Consider the following 13,575-nt stretch of genomic DNA (forward strand, 5'->3'; position numbering starts at 1 on the left):
TCTCCTGGCCCCATTGGTGGACCTCCTGATGGCACCTGGTATTTTTGGCCACTGTGTGACACAATGTTGGACTGGATGGGCCATTGGCTTACAATCTCCTTCTCCTCCCCCTCCCAACAACAGACACCCTGTGAGGTAGGCAGGGCTGAGAGAGCTCTGAGAGAACTGCTCTGGAGAGAACAGCTCTGACAGAACTCTGACTGGCCCAAGGTCACCTAGCTGGCTTCCTATGGAGGAGTGGGCAATCAAACCTGGTTCTTCAGATTAGTGTTTGCTGCTCTTAACCACTACACCAAGTTGGCTCTACACCAAGCTGGCTGGTAGGTGATGTGAAAGACCTCTGCCTGAGAACCTGGAGAGCCACTGCCATTCTGAGTAGACAACACTGACCTTGATGGACCAAGGGTCTGATTCAGTCTAAGGCAGTTTTATGTGTTCATGTACGTGCATTCACTGAAGAAGAAGAGGAGGAGGAGGAGGAGGAGGAAGAGGAGATTGGATTTATACTCCGGAGATAACAGATCTGAGAGAACTGTGATTGACCCAAGGTCACACCAACAGCTGCATGTGGAGGAGTGGGGAACCGCAGATTAGAGTCCACGCTCCTAACCACTACACCAAATTGGCTATATCAAACTGGATTCACTGAGATGTGTGAACAGGACTATAGCGACCTGGGGTGATAGTTGGAGGGAAAGGAAGCTTCTACTGTACGGTCTAGCGGTGGAAACACTTTTTTTTTCTCCGTTGCAATTGCAGGATTTTACAGAAGATGTGAACTGCGCTTTTGAGTTCCTTCTGAAGCTGACGCCACTGCTGGACAAGGCCGATCAGCGCTGCAAGTAGGTCACTCTTCCTGTGTCCAGATGCTACCTTGCAGGTGGAGGGAAAACATGTAGCCCTCCTTGTTGAATCTGAAGGGTTGGACCTAACGTCTCAGGGGTTTAGCCCCCTTCTTCGGGTCCCAAGGGAAGGACTAAAATCTTGAGATGGTGGACCAGAACCAAGAGCCTGACTGTTTCCTTGCTGGCAGAATGTTGTGTTTGAGGGGTAGGCTGAATACTTGAAGCTGCCTTAAACGTAGCCAGAGCCTTGGTGCGTCAAGGCCAGTGTCGTCTACTCTGACTGGCAGCAGCAGTTCAGGGCCTGAGGGTGAGATCTTTCACAGCACCTCCTGCCTGATCCATTTCACTGCCAGTGATCGAACCAGGGACCTGCTACGTGCCAAGTAGGCGCTCTACCAGTGTGCCGTGGCCCTTCACCACTGGGTTGACTTAGGGGCTTGCAAGGAGGCTGGGCACTTAGTGGGGGGTGAAAATAAGGAGCCAGAGGTTGAGGGAAGGGGAAGAGCATAAAGCTGAAGACATTAAGTTTCCTGATGCCCGGTGGTAGCCAGGGGACCAGCACAGAGGAAGGGTGTGTGTGTATTACATGATTGTCTCCGACTGATTGCGTGGAGGGAAGGGATCCGTGGGAAAAGCAGGTCCCTTCCTCTGAAGATTGTGATTGGGCACGCATTTCCCCCTTCTTCCAGGGTGCTGTGATTTATTTCTGCTCTATTCTGCTATGGTCAGGCCTCACCAGGAGTACTGTGTCCAGTTTATGGCGCCACATTTTAGGAAGAATGTTGACAAGCCCGAGCATGTCCAGAAGAGGGCAACCAGGATGGTGAGAGGGTTGGAATCCAAGTCTTATGTGGAAACGCTGAAAGAGTTGGGTCTGTTTAGCCTGGGAAAGAGAAGGCTTAGAGGGGACATGATTGCAGTCTTCAAGTATTAGAAGGGCTGTCATGTATAAGATGGAGAGGATCTATTCTCTCTTGCTCCGGATTGCAAGACTAGATCTAATGGGTGGAAATTATAAGGGAGTCGATACCGGCTAAATATCAGGAGAAACTTCCTAACTGTAAGAGTGCTTGAGCAGTGGAACAGTCTGCCTCGGGAGGTGGTGGATGCTCCTTCGCTGGATGTTTTCAAGCGGAGGCTGGAAGACCATCTTTCGGGTATGTTGTAGGTATGTAGGGCTATCTTTCGGCTATGCTCCTGCAGAGTGCAGGGGGTTGGACTAGATGACCTGCAAGGTCCCTTCCAACTCTAACATTCTGTGATTCTATTATTTATTTGTATCCCGTTTTTTTCTTCCCAAGTCGGGATCCCAAGTGTCTTACAGTTTGAGACCGTTCAATACAAACAATCAGAAGAAATGGGGAAAGACTTTTGAATACAGAGCAAGTCTTTCTCTCTCTACCTCTGCACTAGTGAGAATTCCTCCTAGCTCATGGCTATGGCCAATGCTCCCTCTAAGCTGTGGAGTCTTGTGAGCAAAAATCCTGCTTTGTGAGCTACTGGCATGAAAGTTTTGAGTGAGTGATTTGGCTGCTGCTTCAACCCACAACAGCGGATTCTAGGGAGTAAATCGTGTTAGCCTCAAAGGTGCCCGACAACTCTGAAGCACTTATGCAGAGCTTCGCAGCATGATTCTAAACATGACACGTGACATTTTGTGGTTGCAACCTTTACAATGACCCCGTGTTTTATTCTTTCAGTCCATTGATCTTTACCACACGATAAACCCCACCATTTGGATTTATGTGCGGGGGAGGGGAGAGGAGAGAACTAAGGTGGGAGAAGAAAGGGGCTTAACCTACGTCCACTTTATGAGTTCATGGCAGAAGAAAAAGAAGTACAGATTGGATTTATACCCCGCCCTTCACTACCCAAAGGAGTCTCAGAGTGGCTTACAATCCCTTTCCCTTCCCCTCCCCACAACAGACACCCTGTGAGGTAGGTGGGGGCTGAGAGAGCTCTCTCTTGAGAACTGCTCTTGAGAGGACAGCTCTGAGAGCTTATGACTGACCCAAGGTCACACCACCAGATGCACATGGAGGTGTGGGGAAGCAAACCCAGTTTTCCCAGATTAGAGTCCGTGCTCCTAACCACTACACCCAAACTGGCTAGTCCGATCTCGTCAGACCTCTGAAGCTAAGCAGGGTCGGTGCTGACTAGTACTTGGGTGGGAGACCCCCAAGGAAGGGCCAGAGTTCCTACACTGAGGCAGGCAAAGGCAAACGACCTATGTTCGTCTCTTGCCTTGAAAACCTTGTGGTGTCCCCATACGTTGGCTGCAACTTGATTGCACTTTTCACCACCACCACTTCGATGCAAACGGACCAGACAAGCCTCAGCATCCTGGCTTGGGGGGTAAGGTTAGGGTGTGTTCACCTCACGATGAGCATCCCTTGACCCTAATTCCTCTCCTCCAGGATACTATAAGCTGTTAGACATTCAGTAGAGAGAGCCAGTTTGGTGTAGTGGTTAGGAGCACAGACTCTAATCCGGGAGAACCAGGTTTGGCTCCCCACTCCACCACATGCAGCTTCTGGTGTGACCTTGGGTCAGTCACAAGTTCTCTCGGAGCTGTTCTCTCAAGAGCAGTTCTCTCAAGAGCTCTCTCAGCCCCACCTACCTCACAGGGTGTCTGTTGTGGGGAGGGGAAGGGAAGGGAGTTTGTAAGCCACTCTGAGACTCCCTTCGGGTAGTGAAGGGCGGGGTATAAATCCAATCCCATTTCTTCTCTTCTTCTTTTCTTCATTAGACTTGTTCTCTGTTCCCTGTTTTTCTCACACAGATGCTTATCTGCCCTCAACATTCTGGGCCTCTTGTGGGGGACTGGACATACTCATTTGGAACTGGGTTCGAGTCCAGTAGCGCCTCAGAGACCAACAAGCTTTTCAGTGTTTCTGAGAGCCAAAGCCCCTTTTTTCAGGATGCTTGGTCAAGCTCATAGCCCCCAACATCTCATGGGCGTCTGAGGTGCTCCTGGGCTCGATTCTGGTTCTTCTCCTGCAGACCAACTTGGCTGCAGATCTTTTAAACAACCAATTCTGCTTTGTTTACCTGGAGAGTCTCTGGAATATGCAAATGCTAGCAGAGGTGGGATTGTCAGGTTTGCCGTAAGGAGGACATGGCGGAGAGGCTGTCCTTATTTCACAGTTAAATACCGTACGATAAATATGTTTTCACCTTTTTTTTTTTAAAGATCATAACATATTTCTCAAAGGAATTTTTTTGGGGGGTATTTTTTGCATTTTGTGTGTCATGGCGACCTCTGGCGAGTGGGGTGCAGAGGACATTCAGAGAAGTGGCTTGATCGCCTGCCTCTGGCCTCCCGGCCCTGGTATTCTCTGGAGGCCTCCCGTCCAAATACTTGCCAGGGTCAGCCGTGCTTAGCTTCCGAGATCTGATGAGATCGGGCTTGCCTGATGTTTATCTTCACCGGATTATTCCTCTCGATGGGAACAAACTTGCAATGCAGTTTTATATAGTTATAAAGCAAGTGGCTGCAGGGTGAATGCATGCAAGCAAAATGAGTGAAGCTACAATTGTAGTATGCAGTCTCCATCAGAATACTGAGGCTGAACTCCTTCTTTTAGGCTGGGTACCTGTCTGTGCAGCAAAGATTTCATAGGTAAACTCAAGGCCAGCTTCATTTGCTAGGGTTACCATATTTTGAAAAGGAAAAAAAAGGACGTATTTTCCCGGCTGAGTTTGAGTCCAGTGGCACCTCCAGGACCAACAAAAGTTTTATTCAAGGTATAAGCTTTCGTGTGCATACAGACTTGAGGTACAGACTGAAGAAGTGTGCGTGCACACGGAAGCTTGTGCCTTGAATACAACTTTGTCAGTCTCAGACTTTGTTCTGCGGCTTCAGACCGACATGGCTCCCCACCTGAATATATTTTCCAACTGACTGCTTCAAACAAATCCCCCCTCCTATTTAAGCCGTGACAATTGGTACTAACTAGGAATATTCCTAACCTTCCAACCCGAAAAGAGAACATTTTCATCAGTTTTTTTTAAAGATCCGAAAAGAGGACAGACACCAAAAAAAGAGAGGGTCCTCTAACAGGACGTCTGGTAACCAGTGCTCCCTCTAAGCTGCGGAGTCTTGTGAGCAGGAATTCTGCTTTGTGAGCTATGGGCATTAAAGTTGTGAGCGAGCGATTTGGCTACTACATGAACTAGTTTGCTCTGGAGCCGTCCTTCCTGGACGAAGACAAAGACGTGTGAGCCAGGTGATAAAAAACTGTGAACTAGCTCACACTAACTCTGCTTAGTGGGAACACTGCTGGTGGTGACCCTAGCTAGGAGCCACTACAGAAGCAGCCCTGCTGCGTCTCCTTCCAACCCATCCGTATGTTTCTTAAAGAAAGGACCACTTTGGTGCATCTCACTGTGTGGGTGGGTGTTTAGATTTGTCAAGTACAGTGAGGTGTCATAGTTGTGTGTGTGTGTGGGGGGGACTTACCCAGGGCCACTTGCTGAGCTTGTATTGACTGAGCAGGGGGTTGAAATTGGATCTTCTGGTTCCAAATCCGCCACGCATCAACCCGCGTTGGTGCTCATTGGCCGTTCTCAAACCGGGATCGGTCAAGGCAGATTCTCGATACTTTTCTTTTTCCTGCCGGCCTGGGATATCACCGACCGGCACCCATCAGGAGGGGGCCAGGAAGAGCAGGAAGCCCCGCCAGCAGAATCCGTCGTGGTCTGGTTTGCCGCTGACGTCGCAGGTGGAACTGTTTGTTCTGCATAACAAAGCTCACCAATGCATGCAGCAGTCAGTGTCGCTCTGGCAGAAGACCACATCTGAATCAATCGGGTCCAATTTTCTTGTGCCCGGCTCTTGAACACTGTGTTCTATCACAGTGACGTAAGCACAGGGGGTTGGTTGTTTTTCCCCCCCTTGGCTTGCTTAAGACCTTAGCCATAGCTGTGAGCGCGAATGACACAGACAGGTTCTCCGCAAAGGATCCCCAAGGAATGAATGGGGTTTGTTGTCTGTTATGGCCTCTGTGGTTTTGTATAGTGGTTAAGTGCCAGTTTGGTGTAGTTGTTAAGTGCGCGGACTCTAATCTGGGAGAACCGGGTTTGATTCCCCACTCCTCCACTTGCACCTGGCTGGATGACCGTGGGCAAGCTATAGTTCTGATAAGAGCTGAGCAGTTTCTGTCAAGAGCTCTCTCAGCCCAACCTGTTGCGCAAGTGTGCAGAAGCTGTCAGGCACAGGGTTCAGTAGGCAAAGAATCCTGACTGTTGTTTCTCTCCCCGTGTGTGTGTTTTTAATTTAAAGAGGCATCTGCCCTGGATGCTTCACAGATAACCTTGAAAACGTGTGGGCAGAAGCTCCAAAGGATCAGAGCCGGTCCAGGGCTCCCCGCCCCATGCCCAGCAGAAGCCGAATGCATTATGCAAAGCAGACAGACGGAAATGTGCAGAGCTCAGCGGTTCATATGACTTACATAGTTTGCAGGTCTGAGTGTTGTCTGTGGATTTGGGGCACCTGGGCTGAAGTTCCTGTTCTCCAGCCTCGAAGCTGCCTTGGGAGGCCTGGGGCAAGAACGCTCAGCCTGGCTGGTTTCACGGAGTGGCTAAAAGGGCACAGTCCCTCCCCTCCCTCCGGTAATATAAGCCGCCCTTAGAAGAACGCCATAGATCAGTGGAGCTCACGGAGAGCCACATTGGCAGTCGCCATCGATCAAAGGAACCATCCCTGGCCTAAGGCCTCTACCTCAGAAAGCCTCACAGCTTACCCATTCCCCTGGCGGTGGCTGTTTCAAGACGAGGACCGTTTGCCAGCCAGAAGTCCCACCGGGCAAGAGCCTTGCCCGCTTTCGGGAAACATGGGGCTGGTGCCACACTGGGGAATGGTGCTCCGAAGAGCTGCTTGTGGCTCTCAAGCCACTGAGTGAGTATCCCTGACAGGGAAATATTTTTTTCTGCCATCATGTCACAACTACCAGGCAGGCACTGCACCATCTGTCTTTAAGGTCTCTCCTCATCTTCCTCCTATGGCATTTCTGGGGGTCTGCTGATGGGGTGTGTGTGTGAACTGATTATTATAACAACAACAACAATAATAATAATTTAATTTGTATCCCGCCCTCCCTGCAAGCAGGCTCTGGGCGGCTTACGTTGGTCGGTACATAGAAACCATTAAAATCCGCATAAGATCATTCAAGCAATTCAATTACAAATAAGATCATAAAATCATAAAATGCTGGCAGTATTTCATTAATTACTTAAGATGGCGTACTGGAGAGTGCATACAAACAGTTTTTCAGCTCAGTGATCTTCCTAAGTCACATGGCGGCACAGGCCGGATGTCAACATTAACGGCCAGGATCTATAGCTACGATTGTTGGTGGTAGTAGTGGAGGCAGCTCCTTAGTTGAACGCCTGGTGGAAGAGCTCCATCTTGCAGGTGCTGTGGAACTGGTTGGTTGGTACATAGAAACCATGTAAATAAAATAAATAAATTAAAATCCACATAAGATCATTCAAGCAATTCAATTAAAAATAAGATCATAAAATCATAAAGTGCTGGCAATATTTCATTAATTAAGATGGCATACTGGAGAGTGCATACAAACAGTTTTTCAGCTCAGTGATCTTCCGAAGTCACGTGGCGGCACAGGCCAGAAGTAAAAAATAAGGGCCAGGATCTATAGGTACGATTGTTGGTGGTAGTAGTGGAGGCGGCTCTTTAGTTGAACGCCTGGCGGAAGAGCTCCATCTTGCAGGCCCTGTGGAACTGTAAAAGATCCCGTAGGGCCATGATCTTTTCCAGGAGCTGATTCCACCAGTATGGAGGCGCCACTGAGAAGGCCCTGGCTGGCCCTGGTCGTAACGAGCCTGTCTCTCTGTTGTCAGCTCAGGGCTGGGGGGGGGGGCTGAGGGGCCAGTGCACTGGTTCCTGGCTGAGGATCTGTGTCTGGCCCCTCAGAGATGGCCTCCTCCTGCAGCGTCTCTGCCACTGGCTGTGGGTCCAGATCAGGTCCGCTGGCTGCCTCTTCCCCGCCTGGCAGCACGACGCCGGCCCAGCACCAACAGTTGTTTTTTTTAAAAGCTTATTGATTTCTGGTATCAGCTTGCAGCATCAGTTAATTTGATGTCAAAGACGAATCTGATAAGAGGGGCTCTGATAAGATCTGTGGTCTGTGGGGGCAGCCCCGCCGCCCCACAAAAGTTGCTCATCCACAAAAGCTGTTTTTGGTCGGTTGGTTTGTTTCGCCTCGCCTGATCCCACGTACCTGGGCTCGTTTATCTGTGGCCGAAATGACGGTCCCCTTGCTGTCTGCCGGGAGAATGTTCTGGAGCCAACCTCTTATGTGTTACTTTCGTTTTGTTTGTTTGGGGTTTTGGGGTTTTTTTTTGTTTTTTTGTGCAAAGTTGTGGTCAGAAATGTATGTGTTTGTGTGTGCAGGCATACAAACTCCTGGTCTGGGTGCAGATCTCTGGTGCGGCCTCCTCTGGAGTACTGTGTCCAGTTCTGGTCACCGTATCTCAAAAGGGACATTGCAGAGCTTGAGTAAGTGCAGAGGAGGGCAACCCAGATGATTAAGGAGTTGGAACACCTTCCCTAGGAGGAAACGCTGAAGAGTCTGGGACTTTTCACGTTAGAAAAGAGACGACTGGAGGGGGGGGGCATGATAGAGATTTCTAAAGTTAATGCATGGGGTGGAGAGAGTGGACAAAGAAAAACTCGAGGGCATCCAGTGAAACTGGTGGGCAGTAGGTTCAGGACGGGAAAAAAGAAAATACTGCTTGACAAAGAGAGTGATTAAAATGTGGAATTCACTGCCAGATGATGTAGTGATGGCCGCAGGATCAAACAGCTTTAAAAGGGGATTAGATGGATTCACGGAGGATCAGTCTATCAATGGCTACCAGCCATGCTGGCTGAGGGGAATCTCCACATTCAGAGGAACTGAGCCTCTGAATTCCAGAGCCAGAAGGCGCCATCAGGGGAAGGCCTCAGCCTCCATGCCCTGTATGTTGGCCCTCCAGAGGAACTGGTTGGCTACTGTGTGGGACGGGATGCTGGACTAGATGGACCCTTGATCTGATCCAGCAGGGCTCGTATGTTCTTAAGACAGCCTTACAGGGCTTCAGTTCAGAATGGGGCAGAGGCATATTTTATCCTGTCCCTTCGGCATCATTTTTGAGATCTGAATCCCCTCCCCAAAGGCCCTCTTTCCCCTCTTTTGTAGGCCCGTGTGCTCTCTTTTTCCCTCCCTTGTGGAGAAATGCCCCCCTCGATGGCTTGGCTCCAGTTCAGATCTAGAGGTGTGCGAGCATGAGATTTAACATGCAGGAAACCACAGGAGCGCCATTTTATAGCGCTTCTGTTGAGTCTTCTTTGGTCCTTACACTGTCTAGGGGTTTCCCCCCCCCCTCCAACCACGATGACAATAAGCTTGCTGTCTTGCCACAACCTGCCTGTCCAGACTCAATGTGACTTTGAACAGAGAGGACATTGGGTGAGAGATCCCATGGATATATTCCGCCAGTATGGTCGCTTCCCTCCAGCAGAAGGAGCCACCCCATGATTCAAAATCCTTGTCCAGGGGAAGGCAGGCTGGCTGGCTGGCTTATCTATCTATCTATCTATCTATCTCTATCTATCTCTCTATCTATCTATCTATCTATCTCTATCTATCTCTCTATCTATCTATCTATCTATCTCTATCTATCTCTCTATCTATCTATCTATCTATCTCTATCTATCTCTCTATCTATCTATCTATCTATCTCTATCTATCTCTCTATCTATCTATCTATCTATCTCTATCTATCTCTCTATCTATCTATCTATCTATCTCTATCTATCTCTCTATCTATCTATCTATCTATCTCTATCTATCTCTCTATCTATCTATCTATCTATCTCTATCTATCTCTCTATCTATCTATCTATCTATCTCTATCTATCTCTCTATCTATCTATCTATCTATCTCTATCTATCTCTCTATCTATCTATCTATCTATCTCTATCTATCTCTCTATCTATCTATCTATCTATCTCTATCTATCTCTCTATCTATCTATCTATCTATCTCTATCTATCTCTCTATCTATCTATCTATCTATCTCTATCTATCTCTCTATCTATCTATCTATCTATCTCTATCTATCTCTCTATCTATCTATCTATCTATCTCTATCTATCTCTCTATCTATCTATCTATCTATCTCTATCTATCTCTCTATCTATCTATCTATCTATCTCTATCTATCTATCTATCTATCTTTTAGATTTCTGTATCGCCCAATCCCCGAGTACTCGGAGCTTTGAGCAATAAACTGCAAAAAACACACCACATATCACGATAACACACTTCCGACTATTGAAATAAATTTGTTAAACCAGTTGTTTTTCATCGGGGCCGAGGGAGATTTCCACACAGCCGCTATTGAAGTTTTGGCAGCCACTAGGAGGCTCGCTATCAGCTCTTGTCTTATTTTAGGTATGTTTGTTTCATGCCAGTCATCTAAAAAGATTATTTTGGGAAAAATCACAGACAAGATTTGGAGATCAGAAATATACCCAAAGCAATCTAACTTTGATGCAAAATGGTTTCCGTTCTTGGATTATATCCTTACGCAGGATTGTCAACCACATAATCCTTTATATCACACTTTGGTCTTTTCCTAGTGACAGTCTTGCACGCTGGATCTCTTCTTCTCTTTCATTCTTACTGTTTTGTGTATGATCGTGGAATTCTCTGGCATTATCGACATCTCACATAAGTACAACAGTGGAATAGTAATCATGGTCTTCTTTCAAAGGGTGCCATAACAAGCACAATGCCTGATTGAACCACATGAGTTTTAAAAGCTAGCACATGCTTGTCTTGAATAGGGAGCTGTAACCGTACTTGTGATTAATGAACATGGTTAACTACATGCATGTGTGCTATGATTTATCAATGTATTGTTTGAACTTCAATAAAGTTTATAAAATAAAAAAAGAAAGAAAGAAATTTGTTAAAAACAGTTCCCAAATGGCACGAATACATCAGATTTCATACTCTGTCGTCACCATGCAGGAGAGGGGTGGGAGGAAGCCGGGGAAAACGGGTAGGGAAGGGGGGAGCCCGCCGAGATGGTGCCCGTCGCTGTCCTCAACCAAAAGCCCGGTGGGACCTCTCTGTCTTGCAGGTCCCGGGGAACGGCATCAGTTGGGAGAAAAGCACTGCCGTGAGCGGGACAGGTCTCTGGGATCGAAACCAGCGACGTTCCGTTTAAGACGATTGTCCTAAGCAATCTAGAGCAGGAACACAGCTGCCAGGAACCCGCTGAAAGAAAGCTTTCTTTAGAAGAGAAAGCTGCCTTCTTTCCCCACATTTTCTGGCTGTACCCCCTACCCCCTTTCTGAGCCATGACCTCCGTCGTACCTTTCTCAACCTGCTGTGTGTCATTCAATGTTCATTCCAACACTCTTATTTATTTATTAATTATTAAATGTATACCCCGCCCTCCCAGCCAAGGCCGGTTCAGGGCGGCTTACAGAAGAATAAAAACAAGAAGTGATGTGATATCAATAACCATATAAAACCATATAAAACAATTTCAGCATTAAAAAGGTGCTAACGGTGATCCTAATGCTATTAGAAAAATAACAAGTTAACATTAAGTTTGAGATGGCGGTTCTCCCTGGCCTTGACCACCTTCCTTCTGCTATTTCTACATATCTCAACCCCGCCTTTTTCTTTTTGTTCCAGCTGCGACTGCACCAGCCTTCTTCTCCAGGAATGCAGCAAGCAGGGCCTGCTCTCAGAGGCCAACATGAACAACCTGGTAGACAAACGGTAGGCTTTGCTGCTTTAAAGGGCACGGCAGGGGCAGATTAACCATGAAGCAGACTAAGCAGGTGCTTAGGGCACCAGGGCCAAAGGGGGCACCACAAAGTTGGGGAAAGGGTGAAAAGCTTAGTTTGTACAGTATATTGTGTTATCCTATGAATATATTTTTTTTTTTGTATTGCTGTATCCTGCATTGTATATCTGGTCAGACAGGTCAACAGCTAAAAGGGACGGGGTCAGTGTGGAAAGGGGGGGGGGCACCAAGATTGGTTAGTGCTTAAGGCACCAGTGAGCCTTCATTTGCCCCTGGGGCATGGGGAGTCCGAGGCAGGAAGAAAAGGAATGGCCCAGGGTGATTTGCAATAAGCGGCGCCTGGGCTGCCGTCTTCAGGCATTGCTCGGCCCTGACTGACTGCGCTTTGGCGAAGGCGGCACTGAATTTGCGGAAAGATAATTTTGTTTATTTACTTGCACTATTTATAGTCTGCCTTTCTTCCTTGGACTGGCAGCAGGTTACGCAGAGCAAGTCAAGACCATCGACAGGATGGGACACCAGTAATCAGCGAAATAGAATTTTGGGTGGTGGAACCAACCAGAAGTCTATAAGACAGGATTGAAGCAAAGCATAAGCGTCAACATGTCACATTAAATAATGCAAAATCACGCAAAGGGGAGCCCGCTCACAGCAAATGACACAGCAGTACAGACCACAGTCCCCAATAGTTTATCCAAGTAACTTTGTGGAGTCTTTTCTAACAGTGCTTTCCTATTGTGAGAGCCAGTCTGGTGTAGTGGTTAAGTGCGCGGACTCTAATCTGGGAGAACTGAGTTTGGTTCCCCACTCCTCCACTTGCAGCTGCTGGATGACCTTGGGCAAGCCATAGTTCTGGCACAGTTGTTCTTGAAAAGAGCAGTTTCTGTCAGAGCTCTCTCAGCCCCACCTACCTCACAGGGCGTCTGTTGTGGGGAGGGGAAGGGAAAGGCGTTCGTAAGCCGCTCTGAGACTCCCTTGGGTAGTGAAGGGCGGGGTATAAATCCCATCTCCTCGTTCTCTTTCTCTTCTTCCTCCTCCTTCTCGTCCTCCTCTTCTTCCTCTTCTCCTCCTCCTCCCCCCCTTTTTGGATAATTTAGGTGGGTAGCCCTGTTGGCCTGAAGCAACCCAAGAAAGCTTGAGTCCAGTGGATAATTCAGTTTTGCATAGTTTGCGGAAAGCTGACACTCTCCTCAGCTCCCCCATCGACTGTCTTTTCTCCCCAGTTTCTAAATGTATGTGACACCGAGAAATCTGATTTCTCTAATTTGTTGACATTCCAAGGAAGGCAAAGACATTTGGCCCAGATTTCCAAACGCAGTCCTGGGTCCAGTTTGAAGAAGAAGAAGAAGAAGAAGAGATTGGATTTATACCCCACCCTTCACTTGGAGTCTCAGAGCGGCTTACAAACTCCTTTTCCTCCCCCCTCCCCACCACAGACACCCTGGGAGGTGGGTGGGGCTGAGAGAACTCTGACACAAACTGCTCTTTCAGGAACAGCTGTGCCAGAGCTTGTGACTGACCCAAGGTCACATCAGCAGGTGCAAGTGGAGGAGTGGGGAATCAAACCCGGTTCTCCCAGATTAGAGTCCACACACTTAACCACTACACCAAACTGGCCCAAGAGCCCAAGACTTCCCCGGAGGGGGCGCACGTGGCACAGACAGCATTACGTCGTCGTTAACTAATTGTCCATCCCGTTGCTAACCTGGCTGTCTTTCTCCCTGCTCCGCTCAGGACCGCCGACAGAGAAAACGCACCCCGCTTAAAGTCTGCCGAGAATGCCAACATCCAGCCCAACCCAGGCCTCATCCTGCGAGCAGAGCCCACTGTGACCAACATCCTCAAAGTAGGTCCTCTCTCGCTGGTGTTACCTTCAAATACCTCGGCATGAAATTC

General features: G+C 48.2%; 1 protein-coding gene across 1 annotated transcript in view; it reads left to right on the forward strand.

Moving 5' to 3' along the window:
* The window catches only part of MED24 (mediator complex subunit 24), a 102,190-nt gene that overhangs the window by 53,378 nt on the left and 35,237 nt on the right, over window positions 1-13,575 (forward strand). Inside the window, exons 11-13 of the mRNA XM_015409337.1 lie at window positions 760-842; window positions 11,565-11,651; window positions 13,414-13,525. Coding sequence (XP_015264823.1) covers window positions 760-842; window positions 11,565-11,651; window positions 13,414-13,525 — 282 coding nt within the window. The remainder of the gene's footprint in view (window positions 1-759; window positions 843-11,564; window positions 11,652-13,413; window positions 13,526-13,575) is intronic.

This window comes from Gekko japonicus, unplaced genomic scaffold (genome assembly GCF_001447785.1).
Source record: "Gekko japonicus isolate JY-2015 unplaced genomic scaffold, Gekko_japonicus_V1.1 scaffold678, whole genome shotgun sequence".
Classification (NCBI taxonomy): domain Eukaryota; kingdom Metazoa; phylum Chordata; class Lepidosauria; order Squamata; family Gekkonidae; genus Gekko; species Gekko japonicus.